The sequence below is a fragment of the Phyllobates terribilis genome, unplaced genomic scaffold, assembly GCF_046119375.1.
Source record: "Phyllobates terribilis strain yellow unplaced genomic scaffold, ASM4611937v1 Scaffold_7__3_contigs__length_470593459, whole genome shotgun sequence".
In the NCBI taxonomy this organism is placed as follows: domain Eukaryota; kingdom Metazoa; phylum Chordata; class Amphibia; order Anura; family Dendrobatidae; genus Phyllobates; species Phyllobates terribilis.
In genome coordinates, this window is record NW_027362767.1 from 93,064,093 (window position 1) to 93,091,837 (window position 27,745).

At 43.6% G+C, this 27,745-nt stretch overlaps 2 protein-coding genes across 3 annotated transcripts in view; one reads left to right on the plus strand and one right to left on the minus strand.

Moving 5' to 3' along the window:
- The window catches only part of CHRM5 (cholinergic receptor muscarinic 5), a 186,612-nt gene that overhangs the window by 5,514 nt on the left and 153,353 nt on the right, over positions 1-27,745 (minus strand). The window lies entirely within an intron of this gene.
- Positions 11,397-27,745, plus strand: part of AVEN (apoptosis and caspase activation inhibitor) — a 542,539-nt gene continuing 526,190 nt past the window's right edge. The window contains exon 1 of the mRNA XM_073639004.1: positions 11,397-11,612. Coding sequence (XP_073495105.1) covers positions 11,472-11,612 — 141 coding nt within the window. The 5' untranslated portion in view covers positions 11,397-11,471. The remainder of the gene's footprint in view (positions 11,613-27,745) is intronic.

Here is a 27,745-nt window from a genome sequence, read left to right on the forward strand (position 1 = left end):
GTGCTAGCTGATCTTTGAACTTCAGAGACCTCCTCGTTTTAGATGACCCTGTTTTTTTTTTTGCCATAGTAATTGTCTCTATTTCTAAGAGAGGAAGGGACATTGAGAATATCCACCCACACTCTGTCCATTACTGACGCACCATTTGCAGGGAAAGTGAGCAGAAACGCAAAGTAAACTGTTATCTCCTGCAGATAAATGGTAAATGATCCATATACAGGGAATACCCACTTAACGCATAGATAATGTGCTGTCGGAGGATGATGTATTGTCTGTTGTCGTGAAAAATTACTTTATTTACAATGGAGATAACTAGGAATGAGGATTTGCAGGGCTGTGGGGGCAGAGTGAATCACAGGTAGAAGTATGATCACTTGGCTCTAAGTATGCAAACAGGACGCAATACAAGCATATGTATATGACTCCATATGACACCATGAATTAGAAGGTAAACACTCAGTAAAAGTTTATGGGCTTTCTGTTTCACTTTAGTACACTCTATGTCAGAGATTATACTGCAACTGTTGTTAAATGAACGTCTATCTTCATTTGTCAATCTGTCTACTTACTCTTTTTTTGGGGAGAATTTTCCCTACAGTAAAAGATTTCTCCTTAGGATAAGCTATCAATATCAAAACAAAGGGGATGCGACAACTGCCACCCCATCCATCCGCTGGTCAGCTGTTCTTGGGGCTGGAAGGTTGTTAGTAGTTGTGAAACAAAACAGTACAGCTCCATTATGTTGCACACCTGTCCTGGGTATCCCGGGCTCCGCTCCCTTCTCCTGGGTCTGATGCCTCCTGTTGTGCTCCACGTCAGGTTTTTCAGGTTTCCCAGAGTGAATCAATAACATTATCTCCTTAGAGCTATTTAAGGCCCATTGACACATATACCTGTGTCTTGGGATTGAATCTCTATAATTGATCTTCTCCACCTTCTGGGCACACTGTGATTTTACTTGCTTCCTTCCCTGCTGGTTTATACTTCATTTGTCCTGCAGCTCATGAGATTCCTGAGTGTGCCAAGTCCTCACTGCCCATGTGCCTTCCAGCTTGCTGCATCAACGCCCAGGGTCCGTGTGCCCACCCGGACCTAGGTCTTAGAGGTTCCACCTCAACTTGTGAGCATAAACTCATCAACTGTGTAGTGGCCGCTACAGAGTACTGCAGATTTACTTCTATTCATTTACATAGGGTGGATCTGCAGTACCAGGCCGCGGCCACTACACATTTGACAGAGCTGTACTGTTTAGCTCCACAAGTATTAACATCTGGCTGCCACTAGCACCGAGAACAGCTTAACAGTGAAGGTGCCAGTTATCAATCTGATATTGATGACCAATCCATAGCAGAATAGTGGAGAAATTAACTATTAATATTGTGGTCCCTCAAAATTAAAGCCATCAAATACATAGGGGTTTACTAAATTTCAGTCCCTTGTTGAAAAGGGGTGGTTATTTAGTGCCTTTGGGGTCATAAGTGGCTCATGGGCCCCCTTTATGTGGCCTTCCAGCTGTTAGCAGTTGTAGAACTTGCAAACAGATTTGCCAGGACTGTACCATTTTTTGGAAACAGTTCTGGTAAATTCAAGGATGTCATATGCCAAAAAGCGTCGGGACAAGTGGGTATTCATGGGTAGATTCGGTATGTTCTAGGGTTGGATTGGAGAGTAATGGGGCTAAAATGTCCCACCACTGCTAACGGCAATGCTGGTATCTCTGAGACTATTGTGCATGAGTGGCACCAGGGACATCAAAGCATTACTGAAACTTAATGCAATGCCTAAACCGTATCATCACTCGGCCATACATTAGAGTTTACCCTTCTACTACATGAACACCTTCTGTCAATTTGAAAGTGGTCTGATAGCCACAGAGGGGCGAGGACCACTGTTCTAGAAGATAATTAACCCGCATACAGAACTTTTTATAAATTGTTTCATAAAGGTAATTTGAAAAAGGATTCTAAATAACTTTTAAAAGAGTTATGAAGTTGTGAAGCAAATTCACAGAAAGCTGCTTGATTGCTGGTTAAACTATTTTGGCTGGTAAACGAGCCCCCCAAATTTGGTTAACCTGTTATTGTCATCTTAAATGTCCCTCAAAGACTCCCCTTTACATCAGCTATCACTGCATCCTTTGTCCAATTGTTGTGACAGTTCAAGAGTGAAGTGTTTATACTATTTAAATGGGTTTTCTAACTAACTGCTGACCACAACAGTGGTGACATAGGCAGAGGGCTCACCATCCACCTAAAAGCAGTGTGCTAATGTCACAGTTATTGGTGGATGGCTAGAGAAATTTATCTTTGCTGAGCAATTGAAAGCCCATATTACATTTGTGCACATTTACGTACTATGAATATAATTCCTGAATGCCAACGCTGTTACTTTTATTATTGAGAATGGCAGCATTTTAATTTAATCTGTAAGAAGAAAAGAACAGCGGGAATAAATAAAATAACTTGAAAGGTTTGAAAATCGAAATGACGTACAAAATGATGTACACAACATCATTTAGGCATTTATTATTAATCGCATGAAGTTTTCAGCCCGTACTGATTTACTTTAGACTTTGTATTATGTTTTTCTTTAATTCATATTTCAGATGTATTTCTGCAGGTTTTTTTCTTATTTCCAAGCAATAAATACAGCTGAAACATGAAAAATAATGTAACGGTAAATGTAAATTACAATGACAGATCGTATACTTTTGAGACTTCATGAGGAAGAATACATATCAAGCAGGGCTGTGGTGGTGGAGTCAGTGTCTATTTTGGTGGAGTGAGTATAAAATGGACAGACTCCGACTCCTAAAATATATAATAAATTGGGTACAGTAGTTCAATGAGGGGTGTGACGCGCCCCCAGGGCCGTGGGGTACTCGGCAGCCGGGCCTCTGGTTGCTGGGGGATATCATGGTAGCTGGCCCGGTCCGTGACCCAGGGCGGTCAGTAAAAGGGGGGATATTTTATAGGGGATTTGGGAAAGTTCGTGACGCCACCTGTGGAATGCGGCTAAGGGGTGCCGCCGCTGCGGAGCAGTCCTCTGGAGCTGGTGTTACTGCAGCAGGGATGGTGTGGCTCTCCACAGGTAGAGCTAGCTCCATTGCAGCGTGGGGTGTAATGGATGGTGGTGCAGGGGAGAGACGGCAGGAGGGTCCCGGAGGAAAGACGGACACTCACACGGGGGTAAGCTTCAGTACCTTTACTGGTGATGCTGCAGGCACTGTCCAGGGTACTCCAGGTGAAGGGCGCACTTTTGGACTCTCCCCAGTGAGCGGGTATAGGGCCTCCTGATCCGTTGCTTTCTTTTCTAAGCTTCTGACCTGCCTGGAGCTAGGCCTAGCTTGGTTACTGTCTCTCTTAGCACCTGCTGACCTGGTGGTAGGGCCTTCTCTTTGGAGATCACTCTTCCTGGACACTGGGACCTCTGTGACTCCTAGCCCTGGTACTGTAGCCAGCGTTTGGTGAACCTGGGACCTGTAGTCCTCCAGGGGTTCCGGTGGTTCCTACCGAGTATAAATGTCCCTGTAGGCGCGGACCCGGTGTCCGGTATATATATATTGGGGTGAGCCTGGTATGCTCCTCTGCCACCTCACTACTTCTTCCTTCTCCTCTCGCCTTCGGCCCACTCTAGGCCCTCACTAGGCCTTCACACGTGCTGTAGGCCTTGGCTCGCCTAAGCACCGCAGCCAGCTCGCTGCCTCTTCACTGCTCTCTGAGCATCAGCACGCTCTCTGCTCAACTCTGAGCTCTGTCCCTCTCTGTGTCTGAGAGACTAACTAACTTCTCACTCAGCTGCCTGGCTCCACACTCCCTATATATGTCCCTAACGGGCTCCCTCTGGTGGTCTGAGGTGGTAGGGTGGAGGTGTGTGAATGTGTGAGGGCCTCTTGTGGAGAAGTCCATCCATGCACCCTTCTGGGTCCTGTGGCACCAATGCACAGCAGGGCACCACAGGTGTGCTGTAAATGTTTTCATAAGAATTTGGGAAAGTTATGAAATGTTCTGTTCCTGATCTAAGGATCTCGGCTTTTAGTTGAGATGAATCTGTGCTGCACTTTATGTACATGCTCAGTAGTGGGCAGCACGGTGACTCAGTGGTTAGCACTGTTACTTTGCAGCACTGGAGTTCTGGGTCCAAATCCCACCAAGGACAACATCTGCAAGGAGTTTGTATGTCCTCCCCGTGTTTGGTGGGTTTCCTCCGGGTTCTCCGGTTTCCTCCCACACTCCAAAGCCATATTGATAGGGATATGGAGCCGGGCTCGTGGAGTAGGAAGCCAGGGAAATGAGGAGTCGAAATCGGAGGTTTGGCTTACCGACTCCACAGCCCTGATATCAAGTGTAGATCGTATTAAAACATTCTGGCAAATTCATCAAAATTAGCTCTGTATTGATGGGAACTTGTCAGGAAGATTTAGGTATCCAAACATCCAGCAAACTGTTTTTCAGGATGATGTCATGTTGACAATGGTGTATTTCTATATTTTGATTAATGCTGCATAAAATAGAATAAAAAAACTTTGAAAACAACATGTTATATGAAGTTGATCTGTAAGAAGCCATGGGGCTGGAGAAGCTAAGCTCCCACGTTGAGTGTTTGGTGATGTTTTGACACTGCATGTCATTGCTATGCTAAAAACATAGCGTCTTACAGTTCCAATAAGTTAGATGTGTCAGGCTAAGAAGGTGAGGTGGATCCTCTAAGCCTTAGGTCCGGGTGGCATACGGACCTTGGGCGTTGATGTAGCAAGCAGGAAGGCACGTGGACAGCGAGGACTTGGCACACTCAGGAATCTCAGGAGCAGCAGGACGGATGAAGAGGAACACAGCAGGGATGAATGCAAGCACAAATGCAAAAGCACAGATGGTGGAGCACACCAAACACAGGACTAGAGTCTCAATCTAAAGACACAGGTGTGTGTCTAAATGGGCCTTAAATAGGTCTAGGTAGCTTATGTCATTGATCCATTCTGGGCAAGCAGCAAAACCCGACGCAGAGCACAGCAGAAGGCAGCGGACCCAGGAGAAGGAAGCAGAGATGGGCAAAGCTGGGACAGGTGTGTAACAGGATGGGATTGATAGAAATCTCATGCCCACTGGGCTTTTTTTCACTCAGCGTAAACTGAACTATGGTTCAGTGTTTCAAATCTGCAACATGTCAATTTCTCTTATAGTAAATATGCGTCTTATTTACAGATTTTCCCCATAGACTTGAATGAGATGAGGAAAATCCACAGATAAAAAACTAATGTTATCCACACATGACTGTATCAATAAAGTTTCACCAAAGCCAAATACCAGGAAGTGTCTCAAACAAATCAGTTTTATCTAAATCGTGACATACCAGAAAGAGGAAAAAAAGCTGCTAAAAAACGCAGTACAAACGGATGTAAAAAAAACGCACTCAAAAACACAATGAAAAAATGCAAATACCCTAATAGGCGCAATAAAGTGCAACATCAAAAATTCACCAAACACCCATCATGGGAACTTAGTCTAGCAGTCTCGCTGGAAGTTCTTCTGCAGGCTGGACTGAGTTCCCCCAGGACGGGTGTGCAATTAACCTCTTCCCATTGGAGCCAGGTTTGCTATTTGCACTTTAACTTTTTCCTTCCCTTCTTCCAGAAACCATACATTTTATATTTTTCCATCAACATAACAATATGTATTTCAATGACACCAATTACTGTATTATATAATGTACTGAAAAATGGGAGAAAAAAACATCACATCTGTGTGAAATGGGGAAAAAAAAACATAATTTCGCCATTGTTTTTGGATTTCATTTTCACAGGATTCAATGTGTGATAAAAATGACCAGGCAGCATTATTCTGCAGGTCAGTACGTTTATGGCGATACCACACTTGTATAATTTTGTTTTAGGTTTTAAAAAACCCAGAACTTTGTAAAAAAAAAAAATTGGTTTGAGTCGTCATTTTCTGAGAACCATAACTTTTTTATTTTTCCGACGATGGAGCTGTGTGAAGGTTTGTTCTTTGTTGTGAACTTTAGTTTTTAATTATATAATTTGACGTACGCATAAAGCTTTTTATTACATTTTGGGGGATTTTAGCATCACTTGGAAAAGTGCTTGACCAAGTTGTCACACTATATAAATCCATGCAACCGGCATGGATTTATATAGTGTGACCAAGTAATAGTTAAAAAAAAAAGAATAAGAATGGTGAAAAATAAAAAATAAAGATTATACTTACCTTCCGATGGCCCGGGGTCTCCTTCTCCGATGCGTCCGGTCTCCCCGGTGTCTCGCGGTGGTGTGAAGGACCTGCGATGACGTCATTGAGTCATGTGACAGGTCACGCGACCGCCGATGTCAGCACACACCGCACGCATCGCTGAGGAGACCGGGGGACATCGGAAGGTAAGTATAATCATTATTTTTTATTTTAAATTCTTTTATTTTTACAGGTTCTATGGTACCCAGGTCTGGAGGAGAGTCTCCTCTTCTCCAGACCCGGGTACCATTCGCACATTGAATCGCTTCATATCTGCGTGTGCACATGTAGTGATGCAGATATCAAGCGTTTCAATGCAAGTCAATGGCGGCAATTACGCTGCGTGTTCGCAAAATTAATGGACATGCTGCGTATTTTTCCGCAATGATAATCCTCAGTGGACATTTCCGCTGCATGTGCACAGCACATGCGGATTATCATTGGGGACCATGGGGCACGTATTAACAAGCGTTTTTTAAGCGTTTTCGCTGAGGAAATTCCGCGGCAAAAACACTTGAAAAACACATAGTGGGCACGCAGCCTAACAATCCATAACGTGTTTCATGGCTATGTTAAAACTTAGAGATTTGAGATTATGAGAAGGATTTGGCAAGTTTTTTCTCCAAAACCTGAGTTTAAATAAAAAATTTTGGAGCAGAAACTCCCCAAATTCTCCTAAAAACTTGGTTCTGGTGATGTATTAATGTACTGATGGTGGTTTTGATGATGTATTCATATAAATACCCCTTTAAATTATTTTGCAGCTCTTGGGATTAGTTCAGTACGGGAAAGTGGCCATTTGACCAAAACATGTTGTGCTCCCCTGATCTAAATAATCTGTACTCACTGTATTATCTGTGCTGTTACATAGGACTGCAGGTAATAGCTACTAAATGTACAGAAAAGTTAATAAGCCTTTGTAAATTTTGGTTACCATTACTTTTATTTTCTGCATAATTATATAATAGTGTACGGCTTTCAGTTCTTGTGTGCTGCCTATTACTCAGGGACATTAAGTGAGGAAGGGACATTGGTGGGATCTGCAAAAGATGCATGGTCTGTTTTCCCACACACTGCTTGCTGTGCTGGGTGCCGCTTTTAGGGATCTCTCTGAAGACCGTACTCAATGTGATGCGTCAGACACGAAACCCCAAATCTGATGGATTTCTGGTCACAGATTGCACTTTTCATGGCGTTCTCCGTCAGCCTCATGTATTGCAAGATGGCTCATTTGCAAGATGGCTGCACACAACTCTGCACGCGTTTCAGGTCACATTGGGAGGCTGCGTAGCCTTGTGATAGGTTCACATGAGAGTTTTTAGAGGCAGAAAAAGATGAGTCTTTCAAGACGAACCCACTTTAGGAAATGCTCTTTTTTTGGAGGGTTTCCTCCTGTGAGTTTCCTGAAGCAGTTTTTGAAGAGGTCTTTGAAGCATTTTTCCACAATGTTTTGCAGCCCTTTGACTTATCAGTATCAAGTTTGGAGCAGATTCCACAGGAAATCAACCTTAAAGAAGAGAGGCGTGATTTATTTTTTAAGCCAGGTTTTAAAATCCTCATGGGGAGTGTGTGTGTGGGGGCTAAAAGAACTCATTGTAAGTGGGGTTTCTATTGAATTGAATAGGAAGTGTAAGGCTATGTGCCCACGCTGCAGAAATGAAGCAGAAATTTTCTGCTTCATTTCTGCATGTCCTCTCCCGGATAAACGCATGCGGAATTCTGCACGCGTTTATCGCGCGATTTCCACATGCGGAATTGCCTTGCGTTTTTTATTGCACTGCAAAGGTAATTCCACTTGCGGAAACGCAAAATTAATGAACATGCTGCGGATTTTTCCCCGCAGCAGAAACGCTGAGGAAAAATCCGCAGCATGGGCATTGAACTTGCGTAAACATATTGGGGACCATGGGGGGCGGATAACATAGCGTTTCACAAGCGTTTACACTGCGGAAATTCCGCAGCATATCCGCTTGAAAAACGCTACGTGGGCACATACCCCAAGTTCCTGGCCGTGTGCACATACCCGATAAGTGGATTTGGAAAGAGTTTTTGGGGGGTTGAATCTGCTACAAAATCCTCCCTTAGTCTTGTCAGCCTAAGAAGCCCAGTTCACATCCTGTGCATCATGCAGGGAACAGAGCTGTTATATTACTGTGAGCAGGCTGGTGACATGGACACTGCAAGGACTTGTGCACAGAGCTGTATAGGATATTACTGTGAGCAGGCTGGTGACATGGACACTGCAGGGACTTGTGCACAGAGCTGTATAGGACATTACTGTGAGCAGGCTGGTGACAGGGACACTGCAAAGACTTGTGCACAGAGCTGTATAGGATATTACTGTGAGCAGGCTGGTGACAGGGACTTGTGCACAGAGCTGTATAGGACATTACTGTGAGCAGGCTGGCGACAGGGACACTGCAGGGACTTGTGCACAGAGCTGTATAGGACATTACTGTGAGCAGGCTGGTGACATGGACACTGCAGGGACTTGTGCACAGAGCTGTATAGGACATTACTGTGAGCAGGCTGGTGACAGGGACACTGCAGGGACTTGTGCACAGAGCTGTATAGGACATTACTGTGAGCAGGCTGGTGACATGGACACTGCAGGGACTTGTGCACAGAGCTGTATAGGACATTACTGTGAGCAGGCTGGTGACAGGGACACTGCAGGGACTTGTGCACAGAGCTGTATAGGACATTACTGTGAGCAGGCTGGTGACAGGGACTTGTGCACAGAGCTGTATAGGACATTACTGTGAGCAGGCTGATGACAGGGACTTGTGCACAGAGCTGTATAGGACATTACTGTGAACAGGCTGGCGACAGGGACACTGCAGGGACTTGTGTACAGAGCTGTATAGGACATTACTGTGAGCAGGCTGGTGACATGGACACTGCAGGGACTTGTGCACAGAGCTGTATAGGACATTACTGTGAGCAGGCTGGTGACAGGGACACTGCAGGGACTTGTGCACAGAGCTGTATAGGACATTACTGTGAGCAGGCTGGTGACAGGGACTTGTACACAGAGCTGTATAGGACATTACTGTGAGCAGGCTGGTGACAGGGACACTGCAGGGACTTGTGCACAGAGCTGTATAGGACATTACTGTGAGCAGGCTGGTGACATGGACACTGCAGGGACTTGTGCACAGAGCTGTATAGGACATTACTGTGAGCAGGCTGGTGACAGGGACACTGCAGGGACTTGTGCACAGAGCTGTATAGGACATTACTGTGAGCAGGCTGGTGACAGGGACACTGCAGGGACTTGTGCACAGAGCTGTATAGGACATTACTGTGAGTAGGCTGGTGACATGGACACTGCAGGGACTTGTGCACAGAGCTGTATAGGACATTACTGTGAGCAGGCTGGTGACAGGGACACTGCAGGGACTTGTGCACAGAGCTGTATAGGACATTACTGTGAGCAGGCTGGTGACAGGGACTTGTGCACAGAGCTGTATAGGACATTACTGTGAGCAGGCTGGTGACATGGACACTGCAGGGACTTGTGCACAGAGCTGTATAGGACATTACTGTGAGCAGGCTGGTGACAGGGACACTGCAGGGACTTGTGCACAGAGCTGTATAGGACATTACTGTGAGCAGGCTGGTGACAGGGACACTGCAGGGACTTGTGCACAGAGCTGTATAGGACATTACTGTGAGCAGGCTGGTGACATGGACACTGCAGGGACTTGTGCACAGAGCTGTATAGGACATTACTGTGAGCAGGCTGGTGACAGGGACACTACAGGGACTTGTGCACAGAGCTGTATAGGACATTACTGTGAGCAGGCTGGTGACAGGGACACTGCAGGGACTTGTGCACAGAGCTGTATAGGACATTACTGTGAGCAGGCTGGTGACAGGGACACTGCAGGGACTTGTGCACAGAGCTGTATAGGACATTACTGTGAGCAGGCTGGTGACATGGACACTGCAGGGACTTGTGCACAGAGCTGTATAGGACATTACTGTGAGCAGGCTGGTGACAGGGACACTGCAGGGACTTGTGCACAGAGCTGTATAGGACATTACTGTGAGCAGGCTGGTGACAGGGACTTGTGCACAGAGCTGTATAGGACATTACTGTGAGCAGGCTGGTGACAGGGACTTGTGCACAGAGCTGTATAGGACATTACTGTGAACAGGCTGGCGACAGGGACACTGCAGGGACTTGTGTACAGAGCTGTATAGGACATTACTGTGAGCAGGCTGGTGACAGGGACACTGCAGGGACTTGTGCACAGAGCTGTATAGGACATTACTGTGAGCAGGCTGGTGACATGGACACTGCAGGGACTTGTGCACAGAGCTGTATAGGACATTACTGTGAGCAGGCTGGTGACAGGGACACTGCAGGGACTTGTGCACAGAGCTGTATAGGACATTACTGTGAGCAGGCTGGTGACAGGGACTTGTGCACAGAGCTGTATAGGACATTACTGTGAGCAGGCTGGTGACATGGACACTGCAGGGACTTGTGCACAGAGCTGTATAGGACATTACTGTGAGCAGGCTGGTGACAGGGACACTGCAGGGACTTGTGCACAGAGCTGTATAGGACATTACTGTGAGCAGGCTGGTGACAGGGACACTGCAGGGACTTGTGCACAGAGCTGTATAGGACATTACTGTGAGCAGGCTGGTGACAGGGACACTGCAGGGACTTGTGCACAGAGCTATATAGGACATTACTGTGAGCAGGCTGGTGACAGGGACACTGCAGGGACTTGTGCACAGAGCTGTATAGGACATTACTGTGAGCAGGCTGGTGACATGGACACTGCAGGGACTTGTGCACAGAGCTGTATAGGACATTACTGTGAGCAGGCTGGTGACAGGGACACTGCAGGGACTTGTGCACAGAGCTGTATAGGACATTACTGTGAGCAGGCTGGTGACAGGGACACTGCAGGGACTTGTGCACAGAGCTGTATAGGACATTACTGTGAGCAGGCTGGTGACAGGGACACTGCAGGGACTTGTGCACAGAGCTGTATAGGACATTACTGTGAGCAGGCTGGTGACACAGACACTACAGGGACCTATGTGCAGTATACAGAGCAGAGCATCAAGCAGCTGCCATGAGCTCGGCTCACAACCCCTCTAACTTTCCAACCGAGTCTGGCCCCTCCCACACACGTGACTGACCACGTGTCTATGACATAATCAAAGGTCCTTTAGCTGCTAAGATTTGACATCTTTCAGGAGCAGATGGAACGTGGCCGCAGTAAACACCGGAGAGGTGGCGGTGGTCGCAGACCGTACAGAGGCCGCGGCTCAGGAGGGGACAGAGAGTATGTCCATAGAGGGGGGCACAGGGACGTGCGGGGTCCACCGGAGCCGGAGAAGAAGGTGAGGACCTGAGGGGGAGGGGCTTGTGCCTGCAGCCGCCGGCCGGGGGCGCGGGACGACTGTGGTCAGGTGCAGAGACTGAGGGGAAACCGGCGCTTACCGTGCGCTGCCCACACCCGTGCGTGACCGGCTGGCGCCAAGTGTGTGCTCTGCACTGGTGAGGAGGGCAGTGACCAAGGGTGTTATATAGTGATATATACAGCTATAGTATATAGTATACAGGCGAGTTACCACCAAACCGTGCGCCCCCTCACAGCGCTGCCACACCCCAGAGACCACAGGGCTGGCAGAGCGCCACCTCCTGGGCTATAGTGCTGGCAGAGCGCCTATTCCGAGTATAGTGCCGCATCATACACCTCAGAAACCAAAATTCAGACATTCCACCACATACAGCCTTGGCCAAAAGCATTGAAATTGTGCCAGAAAACTATTGCAATTACACGTTTTCTTATACACATGATTATTCCCTTTGTGTGTATTGGAACAACGCAAAAAAAGTCAAACTGGACATAATTTCACACAAAATCCCAATAATGGGCTGGACACAATTGTTGGCACCCTCATCTTAATATTTGGTTGCACACCGTTTGGAATAAATAACTGCAATCAATCGCTTCCATTGATCATCAACAAGCTTCTTACACCTCTCAGCTGGAGTTTTGAACCTCTCTTCTTTTGTAAACTGCTCCAGGTCTATCATATGTGAAGGCGTCTTCTCCCAACAGCAATTGTAAGATCACTCCACAGGTGATCAATGGGATTTATATCCGGACTCACAGCTGCCACTTCAGAATTCTCCAGTGCTTTGTTTCCATCCATTTCTGGGGCTTCTTGAAGTATGTTTGGGGTCATTGTCCAGCTGGAAGACCCATGACCTAGGATGCAAACCCAGATTTCTGACACTGGGCAGTACATTGTGACCCCAAAATCTTCGGTAATCTTCAAATTTCATGATGCCGTGCACACAGTAAAGGCACCAAAACAACCACAAACCATCTTTGAGCTTCCACCATATTTGACTGTAGGTACCGTGTTGTTTTCATTGTAGGCCGGATTCACTTTTCAGTAAACAGTAGAATGATGTGCTTTACCAAAAAGCTCCATCTTCATCTCATTTGTCTATAATATGCTTTCCCAGAAGGATTTTGCCTTAGGGTGCTTTCACATTGTGTTCTGTGGCCCCCCATCATGGCAAAATGGGGTCCGAGCGCATGCGCCAACGGGTCCATAGACTGTAATGATGCGGACAGAGCGACTGTGCGCTACGACGTGCATAATTTTCAGGAATGTTCGCCTACAGGAGGCGGACGAACAGATGTAGCAGACTGTGTCTGAGTTTCCGCCTCCTGTAGGCGCTCACTCTCAAAAAAAAAAAAAAAAAAAAAGTACACAGCAGATGTTCGCTCTGCTGTCACCATTACAGTCTATTGGCCCCATCGGCGCAGGCATTTTGGACATATGGCACAACGGGGACACCGAATACAATGTGAAAGCACCCGTACATAAATTTTGGCAAGCTGCAGTCTAGCTTTTTTATGTCTGTCAGCAGTGGGGTCCTCCTGGGTCTCCTGCCATAGTGTTTCATTTCATTCAAATGTAGAAGAATAGTTTGCGCTGACACTGATGCAACCTGAGCTTACAAGACAGCTTGAATTTCTTAGGAACTTGATAGGGGCTGCTTATCCACCATCCTGACTATCCTGCGTTGCAACCTTTAATCAATTGTTCTCTGCAGCCCAGCGTCCATGGAGATTGGCTGCAGTGCCATGGGTTGTAAACTTCTTGATCGTGTTGTGCACCGTGGACAAAGGAAGATCAAGATCCCTGAAGATTGTTGATATTTTTAAATTCTTCAGACAGTTCTCTTTCTGTTCTTCATGCTTAGTGTGACACCCAATGCAAAGGTTGAGTCAACTTCTCCCCTTTGTATCTGGTTTCAGGTGGGATTTTCATATTGCCCACACCTGTTACTTTAATTGCATTAATTTTTCTGGGCGAAATACTAAATTTTCTGCAATAATGTCAAGGGGGGGGGGGGCAACATTTTCGGGCATGAGTATACTGTATTGCCAGCAGCGCAACTTCTCTTAAAGGGAATCTGTCACCAGGTTTTTTCTACCTCATCTGAGAGCAGCATGATGTAGGCAAAGAGACCCTGATTCCAGCGATGTGCCATTTTGTATCACAACTTCTGCACCCAGTACACTGTCAGTTTTATCTGCTATAGATGTAGCAGAGTTCAGAAAGCTAACCCTGCCAACACCACTGATTGGCAGCTTTTTGTGTACATTATATGTTTTCAGTAAGCTGCTAATCAGTGCTGGGGGAGGGTTTGGACCAGGAGGCACGCCAGCAGTGCTAATCTTTTGCTGATTAAAAACAACAACAACACAGCCCAATAAGTGACCCATCCCTGAAATCAGTGTCTCAGCCCCTCTACATAATGCAGCAAAAACCTGCAGACAGATTCTTTTTAAAGTAATGTTAGAGCGCCACCTCTTCAACTATACTGACCCTCGAAAATGTCCACAAAAAACTATAAAGTGGCGGCAGAGCGCCTCCTCATAAACTATAGTCTCTGGTTTAGGCTTTACAAACGATTTCTAGTGTAAGTTAAAAAAAAAAAAAAGATAAGGTTTCCCAGGTGGTCGGCGCAGATGAGAATTTTTGTTACACATGTGTAGCACAAGCGATCAGAAGATCGGAGCTTCTAGTCTCCCATGGAGACTATTGAAGGATGTAAAAAGTGAAAAAAAAGTTTTTAAAAATATAAGTTCAAATCACTCCTCTTTTGCTCCATTCAAAGTAAAACAGTTAAAAAAAATTAAAAATAAACATATTTGGTATCGCCGCGTTCAGAATCGCCCCAATCTATCAAAATTTAAAAAGAATCCTATTGGTAAACGGCGTGACGGGGAAAAAAAATCAAAACGCCAGAATTATGTTTTTTTGGTCGCCGCAACATTGAAATAAAATGCAATAATAGGTGATCAAAACATTGTATCTACCCGAAAGTGGTACCAATAAAAACGTCAGCTCAGCGTGCAAAAAAATAAGCCCTCACCCAGATCCCGAAAAATGCATACTCTGCGGGTCTTGGAAAATGGCACCATTTTTTTTTTATTTTATTTTTTTTACAAACATTGGATTTTTTTTCACCACTTAATTGAAAAAGAACCTATACCTGTTTGGTATCTGCAAACTCTTAATGACCTGGAGAATCATAATGGCAGGTCAGTTTTTAGCATTTAGTGAACATGGTAAAATTAAAACCCCAAAAATAATTATGGAATTGCACTTTTTTTTTTCCAATTTCCCGCACTTGGATTTTTTCCCTGTGTTCCAGTACACAATATGGTAAAAGCAATGGCGTAGTTCAAAAGAACAACTTGTCCCGCAAAAAAACAAGCCCTCACATGGCCGGATTGATGGAAAAATAAAAATGTTATGGCTCTGGGAAGAAGGGGAGCAAGAACACAAATGGAAAAACCCATGGTCCTTAAAGGTTTAAGCAAGAGGCACCACTAACCAAACAGCATCATGAAGACCAAGGAGATCTCCAAACAGGTCAGGGACAAAGTTGTTGAGAAGTACAAGTCAGGGTTGGGTTATTAAAAAAAAATCCCAATCTCTGATGATTGGAGCAGCAACAAATCCATTGTCCTTAAATGGAAAGAACATTGTACCACAACAAACCTGCCAAGAGTAGGCTGCCCACCAAAACTCTCAGCCCAGGCAAGGAGGGCATTAATCAGAGAGGCAGCACAGAGACCGAAGGTAACCCTGAAGGAGCTGCAGAGTTCCCAAGCAGAGACTGGAGTATTTGTCCATACGAACACAGTAAGCTGTACACTTCATAGAGGTCACTTTTATGGAAGAGTGGACAGAAAAAAGCCTTTACTTAAAAATATTGTAAGGCTCGTTTTGAGTTTGCCAAAAGACATGAGAGACTCCCCAAATGTATGGAGGAAAGTGCTGCATTCAGATGAGACCAAGACTGAACTTTTTCGCCACCGAGGTAAACGCTATGTCTGGCGCCAAACCAACACCGCTCATCGCCCCAAGAACATCATCCCAACAATGAAACGTGGTGGCAGCATCATGCTGTTGGGATGTTTTTCGGCAGCTGGGACAGGGAAAATGGTCCAAGTCGAGGTGAAGATGGATGGTACGAAATACAGGGATATTCTTGAGCAAAACCTGTTTCAGTCTGTCAGTGATTTGAGACTCTGACGGAGGTTCATCTTCCAATAACGACATAGCATACTGCTAAAGCAACACGCGAGTGGTTTAGGGGGTAACGTGTAAATGTTTTGGAGTGGCCTAGTCAAAGTCCAGACCTTAATCCAATTGAGAATCTGCGGTCAGACAAGAAAATTGCTGTTCACCAGAGGAAACCATTTAACTTGAAGGAGCTGGAACAGTTTTGCCTTGAGGAATGGGCAAAAATCCCAGTGTCAAGATGTGGAAAGCTCATAGAGACTTATCCAAAGTGACTTGAAGCTGTAATTGCCACAAAAGGAGGCTCTACAAAGTGCTGACTTTAGGAGGGTGAATAGTTATGCACACTGAAGTTTTCAGTTATTTTGTCCTAGTTGATTTGCTTTACAAGAAAAAGAAAACCAAATGTTCACAGTTGTAGGCATGTTCTTTACATGAACTGATGCAAACTGTCAAAAAAACTCAGTGAAATTGCAGGTTGTGAGGAAGCGAAACACGAAAAATGCCAAAGGGGTGAATACCTTTGCAAGCCACTGTAACTACACATTCCTTACATACTATCTGAATACCTAGGTTAAAAATGGGTAAGAATTTATACAATCCTCATCAAATTTTAACCCATTACTGCTGCAGACAGCTTTGACCTTCCTGAAAGTCATCTTTTAAATCGGCCATTTGTCACTGTATATAGTGTAAAGTCTGAAATGCTTATACATGCTCATGCGCTTCTGAGATTGTTTTTTTTCCTGACATATTGTACTTTATTAGTGTAAATTTAGGTCCGTTTGGGGTTTATTTATAAAAAATATTTTAAATTTTCAAAAACGTAGACAAATTAACAATTATCAAACTTTTGGATTTTTATGCCGTTAAGGAGGGGCCTGTATTTCTTGAAACCCCCTCCCACCCCCAACAAGACCCCATTTTAAAACTTGCACCTTCAGGTGTTTCAGAGAAATTAATGCAAAGTAAGCTGAAAAAAAGAAACATTCTCACAAGGGGTAATAGGAGAAAATGGACCCCACAATTTGCAACATAAATGTCTACCAAACAGAGCAATTCCCCACATGTGGTCATCACCTACCGTTTGGGCACACGGCCGAGCTCAGGAAAGGAAGGGGCGCCACTTGGCTTGGGGGAACAGATTTTCTTTGAGTAGTTTGTCAGTTTTGTAGGACAGAATGAAATCCCCAAGAAACAATCATATTTTGCAAATTGCCCCGAGGGAATTAATTTCCAAAGCATATTGATTTTTTTGACCCACCCCCTCCCTCCACCACACCGGTGTATTTCAGAAATTAGTGCTTAGTGGATGTTGTACAGTGAAAATTACAAATATGCCATTTTGGCGCTCAATACATTGTGCCCCCTTGTGCTTCTGGAGACACGAATCCTGTAAAATGTTAGATTTCTCAATATGAGATTAGTGGGGGTCCCACACCCCTACTGATCAGCCGAAGACTTATGCAGCAGTGCCCATAACTAAGCGATGTACGGGCACAACAGAGCCATTTTGCAAATTGCTTAGAGGCCGCTTCCGAGTACTGCAATGGAAGACTAAGCACAGTACTCGGGCGCTAAGCTATGCACAGTACTCGGGCGCAAAGCTATGCACAGAGCTGCTGTGTTCTGCCCGTACATCCGACTTCTGCCAGAGCAGTTTTCAGCTTATTGGTGGTTGGGCCGGTTGTCGGACCCCTATTGTTCTTTGGCGTTAGAAAAGTCCTCAATAATTAAGTTGTGTGAACTCATTTAAGATGGGTATTCCCGTCTGCAGCAGTGCCATACATGTCGGCATTAACTGTTTGGGCACGCTGCGGGAATTAGAAGGGGAGGCCATTTGACTTTGGGAGCGTGAATTTTACTAGATTTTTTTGGGGGGGGATTTATATCTCTTATCCAGAGCCTTTGAGCTACTAGTGATGTGGAAAACCTATTTTTCCATTGATAGATGACAGGTCTCAGAGGGGGGTTGTTTTTCTGTGGCATGAGATGGGTTTTTATTGGTACTATTACTACATAACATTATTGTTTTGATGGCTTTTTATTCCAATATTTGGGAGACTTGAGTGAAAAATTAAACAGCAGTTCAGTAATTGTCTTTTTGTTCTTATCACTTTTACCACAAAGCAAACAGTGTAAAATGGTATGACGCCTTTATACTTTGGGTCAGTGTTTGATGACTCAAGTCTATGGGTGCATTAAAAAAATAAAAATTGGATCCCACACAGAACATCAGTGGCATCCGATTTTATGGATACATTTCTATTACAAAGAAAATGAGTTGAAAATTGTCTGAGTTTTGTAAGAAAAAGAGAGAAAACGCAGCATGTTATTTGCTTCAATGTATTACTACTCATTTTACCCATGGAGATCACAATGATTTTGCTTGGGGGGAGGGAGGGGGAAATAAAACAAAAAGGCTTGTATTTTATGTTGGTCATTTCTAGCCATAGCTTGCTTTTTTCATGCAAGGAAAAAATGCATAAAAACTGCTTTATGTGAACATGCCTTATTAGACCTGTCACTTTTTACACGAGGCCTGTTAGGCGATGCTTGTGCCATGGCCTATCAGATCACATTACCTGCCATTCCTGGAGGTCATTGCTGCAGGGGTGCAGATGAAACAAAAAGGGAAACTGTGACATGTAAAGGGTTAAACTGCCACAATCAGGCACTAATCGGAGCAAGGTGCCAGATATAAAATATAGCTGACGCTCAGTGTTAAGGGCCCTGCCTCTAATGATCTGGCTCCATCACCACATGTATGGCGCTTTGTGGGAACTCCTTGCCCTCTTCGCCATGCATATACACATTGGGGAAAAAAATTCCTTCCTGACTCCATACAGCAATCAGACTATATACCTGGATCACCGCCCTATCCAGGAATCTAGTATATATAACCTGTAATATTATACTTTTCAAGAAAGGCATCCAGGACCTTCTTAAATGTTAGTAGTGAATCACTCATTACACCATCATGCGGCAGAGAGCTCCATAGTCTCACTGCTCTTACAGTAAAGAATCCGCGTCTGTGATTATGATTAAACCTTCTTTCCTCCAGACGTAGAAGATGCCCCCTTGTCCCCGTCTCAGGCCTCAGAGTAAAAAGATCAGTAGACAGGTCTTTGTACTGTCCCCTCATATACTTGTACATAGTAATAAGATCACCCCTAAGCCTTCGTTTTTCCAAACTAAATAACCCCAAGTGTAATAACCTGCCTTGGTATTGCAGACCCCCAGTCCTCTAATAACCTTGGTCGCTCTTCTCTACACCTGCTCTATGTCTTTCTTATACACCGGAGACCAGAACTGTACACAGTATTGTAAGTGTGGTCGCACTAATGACTTGTATAGAGGTAAAATTATGTTCTCCTCATAAGCATCTATGCCTCTTTTAATGCATCCAATTATTTTATTTGATATATTATACAACATTATAGTTCTATCTCTGAGCCACTAGATGTCACTGTTGTCCAGAGGTTTTTGTTGGCTTACTCATGACATAATTGCAAATTTGGACCAGAGAACAAAATTGAAAATCACTGCAAGTGGCAAACAGTTCAATAGCAGGTGATCAAATTGTTATTAATCTTCGTGTTTTTAGGAACTGTATTTATGTACTGATTTGTGAACATCACTATACAATCATGTAGTGATTGTACAACACAGTAGCGCTAAATCTAAGAATGTTCAGTATCAGGACAAAAATATTGGGTCTTCTAATCAGTGAATTCAGGTATTTCATTCAGTCCCATTGACCTCAGTGTATAACATCCAGCCCCTCGCCCTGCCATCTGCCTTTACTAATATTTGTGAAAGAATAGCTGGTGTTAAAGAGCTCACTGATACCAGCGTGTCACCGGTGTAACAAGTCAGTTTATGAAATTTCTTCTCTTATCACCTGTGAGTGATCTTATTGAGAAGTGGAAGGAACCGCAGCAACTCTGCCACGAAGTGGAGACCCCATAACGTTATAGAGCTGGGGGTCGAGTGCTGAGGAGCAGAGCCACCGCTCTTCTGACTCCATAACTACAGTGTCCAGACCTCCTCTGGTATTAACTCCCTCACAACCTTTGATGTATGTTTACATCAAAGCTCATGTCCCTGCCTTTGATTTGGGTGCACGACGATCCCACATCTAGCCCTGCACATGATGACTAATTTAATCAGTCATCATGTGCCTTTAACAGCCACGGGTGGAGCAGTCCTCTGCCCATGGCTTTTATTCATAGATCGTGATTTTTGCTAAACATAGCAGTGCTGAGCGGTGACTGAAGCCGCGCCACACACACCTCTATGACTAAAAGCCAGTGACTTCTGGGAAGAGTGAAATTAACTTTCTCCTAGTAGCCAAACTTTTAGTATGGTGGTCGGACCGCATTGTAACGTAGTTAACCTAAAGATTAGTCCTAAATCTGCAGGTTAATAGCATTTGAGAGCATCATGGGTTCCTTTAACCCCTTCACGCCGTATACATACGGCACATGTCGTGTCTCCCCCTTAGATGTGGGCTCCGATGCTGAGCCCGCATCTTTCCCGGAACTTGACGGTTGATCTGAACAGCTGTCATGTACGTCTAACAGCCGCTGGTGGAATCGCGATCCACCCGTGGCTGGTGACAGTGACATTTAACATGTTAATCTCTGACAGCAGCATTTAACATGGCCGCATCGGAAGCGCGTCATAAGACCCACCCATCAGCGCGTCCGTCACATGATCACGGGCCGCCCATGGGTTGGCATGATAACCCGGGGGCTGCAGGAGACCCCTGTGGTTGTCATAGCTGAAGCCCTGCTATGTGTAACACAAGTGATTAGACAATTGCAGCTTCAAGTCTCCTAATGAGACTATTGAAGATAGTAAAATATATATATAATATATATACACATACATACATACAGGGTGATGCAGAAGTAGGTGGACAGGAAGTGTAATAAGGTTATGAAGGGGGAGATTTATCAAACATGGTGTAAAGTGTAACTGGCTCAGTTGCCCTTAGCAACCAATCAGATTCTACTTTTCATTCCTCGCAGACTCTTTGGAAAATGGAAGGTGGAATCTGATTGGTTGCTAAGGGCAACTGTGCCAGTTTCACAGATCTAGTTTTCACAGATAGATCTCCCCCAAATCTGTTTTCTTTTCAGATAACACATAGTGGCAAATAATTTAAATACAGATCAAAGAAAATGGATTTTAACAGAGTATTGGAAATCTCAAAATGCTGAAACCATTAGAGCAAATTGGGTTGAAAAATTTGGTACTCAAGCCCCAAGGAGACAAACCATTTACCGCATTCGTGACAAATTCAATGCCACTGGCTCAATCCTTAATGCTCCAAAAACTGGTCGACCCAAAACAGTCTGTACAGAAGATAATAAACAACTTGTTGCTGAAACATTTGTTCAGAGTCCAAAAAAGTCCACAGAAGAGCCTCTTTGGAATTGGGAATTTCACGAGCTTCTATCATGTGAATCCTGAAACCTATTGGGTGGAAAGCTTATCGTCCACGTCTAATTCATGGTTTATTGGAGGATGATCCAGACAGGCGGCTGCAATTTAGTGTTTGATAAATCTCCCCCTTCATAACCTTATTACTTTTGGACCACCCTGTATATAGTACAGACCAAAAGTTTGGACACGCCTTCTCATTTAAAGATTTTTCTGTATTTTCATGACTTAGAAAATTGTACATTCCCACTGAAGGCATCAAAACTATGAATTAACACATGTGGAATTATATACTTAACAAAAAAGTGTGAAACCACTGAAAATATATCTTATATTCCAGGTTCTTCAAAGTAGCCACCTTTTGCTTTGATGACTGCTTTGCACACTCTTGGCATTCTCTTGATGAGCTTCAAGAGGTAGTCACCGGAAATAGTTTTCACTTCACAGATGTGCCCTGTCAGGTTTAATAAGTGGGATTTCTTGCCTTATAAATGGGGTTGGGACCATCAGTTGTGTTGTGCAGAAGTCAGGTGGATACACAGCTGATAGTCCTACTGAATAGATTGTTAGAATTTGTATTATGGCAAGAAAAAAGCAGCTAAGTAAAGAAAAACGAGTGGCCATCATTACTTTAAGAAATGAAGGTCAGTCAGTGCGAAAAATTGGGAAAACTTTGAAATTGTCCCCAAGTGCAGTTGCAAAAACCATCAAGCGCTACAAAGAAACTGGCTCACATGAGGACCGCCCCAGGAAAGGAAGACCAAGAGTCACCTCTGCTTCTGAGGATAAGTTTATCCGAGTCACCAGCCTCAGAAATCGCAGGTTAACAGCAGCTCAGATTAGAGACCAGGTCAATGCCACACAGAGTTCTAGCAGCAGACACATCTCTTCAGCAACTGTTAAGAGGAGACTTTGTGCAGCAGGCCTTCATGGTAAAATAGCTGCTAGGAAACCACTGCTAAGGACAGGCATCAAGCAGAAGAGACTTGTTTGGGCTAAAGAACACAAGGAATGGACATTAGACCAGTGGAAATGTGTGCTTTGGTCTGATGAGTCCAAATTTGAGATCCTTGGTTCCAACCACCGTGTCTTTGTGCGACGCAGAAAAGGTGAACGGATGGACTCTACATGCCTGGTTCCCACCGTGAAGCATGGAGGAGGAGGTGTGATGGTGTGGGGGTGCTTTGCTGATGACACTGTTGGGGATTTATTCAAAGTTGAAGGCATACTGAACCAGCATGGCTACCACAGCATCTTGCAGCGGCATGCTATTCCATCCGGTTTGCATTTATTTGGACCATCATTTATTTTTCAACAGCACAATGACCCCAAACACACCTCCAGGCTGTGTAAGGGCTATTTAACCAAGAGGGAGAGTGATGGGGTGCTACGCCAGATGACCTGGCCTCCACAGTCACCAGACCTGAACCCAATCGAGATGGTTTGGGGTGAGCTGGACCGCAGAGTGAAGGCAAAAGGGCCAACAAGTGCTAAGCATCTCTGGGAACTCCTTCAAGATTGTTGGAAGACCATTTCCGGTGACTACCTCTTGAAGCTCATCAAGAGAATGCCAAGAGTGTGCAAAGCAGTCATCAAAGCAAAAGGTGGCTACTTTGAAGAACCTAGAATATAAGACATATTTTCAGTTGTTTCACACTTTTTTGTTAAGTATATAATTCCACATGTGTTAATTCATAGTTTTGATGCCTTCAGTGTGAATGTATAATTTTCATAGTCAGGAAAATACAGAAAAATCTTTAAATGAGAAGGTGTGTCCAAAACTTTTTTTTTTTTTTGCCACTTAAATAAACAAGAATCTATACATGTTTGGTATCTACAAACTTGTAATGACCGGGAGAACCACAATCGCAGGCCAGCTTTAGCATGGTCAACATGGTAAAAAAAAAAAAAATTGGAGAATTACACTTTTTTTAAAATTTTACTGCACTTGGATTTTTTTTTCAATTTTCCAGTAAATTATATTGTAAAATCGATTATGTCGTTTAAAAGTACAACTCAACTCGCAAAGAACAAGCCATCACATGGCCGTATTGACCTAAAAATAAAAAAAGTTATAGCTCTTGTTGGAGGAAGGGGAGCAAAAAACGAAAGCGCAAAAAAAAACAGAAAATGAAGGTGTTAAAGGAAACCTGCCACATACCCCCAAGTTTCTCACACCGCCACCCATAGGCTTGGACATATGACAAATTACATTTAAGACAAAGATACCTTACAACCCATATATCAGAAAAAACAAATGTTCATTAATGTTTCTGGTTTTTTTTCCCGATATAAGTGCCTGAAACACAGTAATCTTCCATTATACTTTTTTTTTTTTTTTTCCTCTTTTTAAATTGCACATCAATGAATATTTCTGACATAAAGAACCAATGTACTGTACTGGCTTTGGCTGTATAGGGACCTTGCTGACGAGCAGTATCGGAACAGCAATCCTCTGGGGCTGTTACAGAGCAGTTTCCTTTATGATTATGTTTGCTAAGCAACTGCATTTTACAGGACTGCCTTCACCTTAATTGCTTCTTCAATTTCTGTATCCAAGGTCAATTTGTTAATCAATTTGTAATTTTTGTACATGTTCTCTTTTTTACACTAACTTGTTTTAAAGGCCGTGGACACCTTTCACATGTAAAAAAAAAAATACATATTTTTTCACATATTAATGGTTACTTTTAGTTTAAAGGAACCTGAAACCTACAAAACGCTATTTACTTGCAGGTGTAGTGGTAACGTCTAGGTAAATAATGTTTTAATCATCTTTAGCAGTGTAACTAGAACAGCGGATTCAGGGAGAATATAAAGTTATATCCTCCCTTCAGCTGCCCCCTTCTAATCATTGGGGAGATGAACTGCGCTTTTACTGTCACCGCTCACTACACAATGGGTTCAATGTGATCACGCCCCCTGCACATATACACTGCAAAGCTGGTTACAGTCCACGTGCAGATGGAGTAACGTTCACCGTGCAGTGAGTGGTGACCGTTACAGGGAGACTATGACTTCATTTTCTCACTGTATCTGTGGTTCCAGTTACACTGCCAAACACGATTAAAATGCTGATTACTTGCATGTTACCACTATATCTGTCTAGGTTAATAGCCTCTTGCAGATGGCTGGATCATTTTAATTAATTGTCACGAAGTTTCAGTGTTCAGTATTTATTACTTTGTTTTATTTTAAGATCTCCTGATATGCAGATTTCAGATTTTTCAAAGTTTCAGATTTATCTCTTGTGGGAGTGTCCTTCCTAGTAATACAGGATGGATATGAAATCTGTTCATATCCAGAATACTACTGTCTTCATTAACTCCTATGTCTGCACAACTTCTTTCCTGCAGTTATTTCTCCTTTTTCTTTTTTTCATGTTTTCTTTGCGCTTCACGAAACTATAGATACTCTCTCCCCTCTTGACACTGTGAAAATCTGTGTACAACCCCTTTCCTCTGCCTACTGCTATCATCCCTAACACTGAGAAAAGGGAGGGGGAATTCAGAGAGAGACAGTATACACCCTAAAATTTAACTTTTAATAGATATTTTAAAAGATAGTATCAATAAATCAAGGACAATGATCCAGATAAAAGTATGGGGGAGGGATAGCAGTGGGATAGCACAAATGGCATTCAAACTCGCCCTAAGGGAGGAATGCCCTACCTGACAGCGGAATGATCACCCTAATGTGTCGGCGTGGTGTCCCCGCTCCACGCAGTCTGTCTCTAAAGCACCCCTATACAGACATACAGATATAGAAAACAAAAACCAAAGCCATCCCAATGATAGGAGACCAAACAGGCATATCAAAAAAATTAATATGCTGTAAAAGTAGAAAAAAACATGCATCAGTTATGATCAGGTGGTTATAAAATATCAATAAGTCTCCATATATATATAATCAAAATAACTTATTGCAAAAACATCACCATCAATCAGTGTCAGTAGGTCCCACAATATCAATATTACAGTTGTGATCTGATGGAAATAGGGATATAGGGTTTTACTCTATCTATAAATTTCTTACTGGAAAACCATAGGTCATAAAGAAGATTTGAGATAGCCGACTTTTAATGCGTCTCAATTATTGCAAACAGTGACCGAAAGATACCTGTAGATCACTCAAACAGTCATATAGTGGCCACCAGTGTTCTCAATAAATTCATGTCACAACCATCATATATTAACAAACTGCTAAATTGCAGACTTATCTGATGCCAGTTAGTTCATAATCCCAATATGCGTTAAAGTCCCAGTCACAACGTGTTTCGTCCCCTCCTCAGTCAGGGCTCATCAGGGGACAGTCACAGGAGTACACCATAATAGGTCGGGCTGAATGGAGAAATGAATGTCCCATCTGGTGAGTCACCATGCCAGGAGACCCGGCGGGGTCAGTTTGCAATATGCCCCAGTATTTTCTCAAAATACTCATAATTCGTGGATGTTGATCGTCAAAAGTGCCAATCAGCCTAGTTATGGGATTAGGTTCTGGTCTGGTGTGAGGTGATAATAATTTGGACCTGTCCTGTCCAAGTGCATTTTTATATGCTGCCTTGACTATGTCAGCTGGTTAGTCCCGACACCTAAACCTTTCCTTAAGATCGACAGCTTTCTTGCAAAAAGCGGTTAGTCTCTGCTGGAACGCACTCAGCGTTCCAGCGGTACCTCGCGATGGTGACCCTTCATCTGCGCCGGATACAGTTAACAGCTGTTTCAGCTCTAACCTAATACAGGGGGTTTATTATGACTGATGAGTCGCCGGGTCTCCTGGCATGGTGACTCACCAGATGGGACATATTCATTTCTCCATTCAGCCCGACCTATTATGGTGTACTCCTGTGACTGTCCCCTGATGAGCCCTGACTGAGGAGGGGACAAAACGCGTTGGGACTAGTACTTTAACGCATATTGGGATTATGAACTAACTGGCATCAGATAAGTCTGCAATTTAGCAGTTTGTTAATGTATGATGGTTGTGACATGAATTTATTGAGAACACTGGTGAATACTGGTGGCCACTATATGACTGTTTGAGTGATCTACAGGTATCTTTCGGTCACTGTTTGCAATAATTGAGACGCATTAAAAGTCGGCTATCTCAGATCTTCTTTATGACCTATGGTTGTCCAGTAAGAAATTTGACCTATGGTTTTCCAGTAAGAAATTTATGGATAGGGATATAGGGTTTTCCTCTATTTCCATCTGATCACAACTGTAACATTGATCTTGTGGGACATACTGACATTGATTGATGGTGATGTTTTTGCGATAAGTTATTTTGATTATATATATATAGAGAGAGAGAGAGAATTATTGATATCCTATACCCATCTGATCATAACTGATGCATGTTTTTTTCTACTTTTACAGAATATTTTTTTTTTTATATGACTGTTTGGTCTCCTATCATTGGGATGACTTTGGTTTTTGTTTTCTATGTCTGTATAGGGGTGCTTTAGGGACAGGCAAGGGACAGCCTCCGTGGACTGGGGACACCACGCCGACACATTAGGGTGATTACTCCGCTGTCAGGTAGGGCATTCCTCCCTTAGGGCGCTATAGGGCGAGTTTGAATGCCATTTGTTCTATCCCACTGCTATCCCTCCCCCATACTTTTATCTGGATCATTGTCCTTGATTTATTGATACTATCTTTTAAAATATCTATTAAAAGTTACATTTTAGGGTGTATACTATGTTCTTTGTGGTTTTTTGAATTTCTGATACACCTATACCATACTATTTGAGCCTTTTGGCTATTGGTTGTTTTGAATTCAGAGAGAGCCATCAGGAGCTGTGACAGATTTGTAACATTTCTCCTTTAACACTCAGCTAAACAAAGGGCTTAAGTTACATTCACACATCCATGTGACCCATCAATGTGCAGTCCGATATATATATATATATATATATATATATATATATATATATATATATATTACAGTGCAGACCAAAAGTTTGGACACACCTCATTTAAAGATTTTTCTGTATTTTCATGACTATGAAAATTGTGCATTCACACTGAAGGCATCAAAACTATGAATTAACACGTGGAATTATATACTTAACAAAAAAGTGTGAAACAACTGAAAATATGTCTTATATTCTAGGTTCTTCAAAGTAGCCACCTTTTGCCTTGATGACTGCTTTGCACTCTCTTGGCATTCTCTTGATGAGCTTCAAGAGGTAGTCACCGGAAATGGTCTTCCTTCAATCTTGAAGGAGTTCCCAGAGATGCTTAGCACTTGTTGGCCCTTTTGCCTTCACTCTGCTGTCCAGCTCACCCCAAACCATCTCGATTGGGTTCAGGTCTGGTGACTGTGGAGGCCAGATCATCTGACGTAGCACCCCATCACTCTCCCTCTTGGTCAAATAGCCCTTACACAGCCTGGAGGTGTGTTTGGGGTCATTGTCCTGTTGAAAAATAAATGATGGTCCAACTAAACGCAAACCG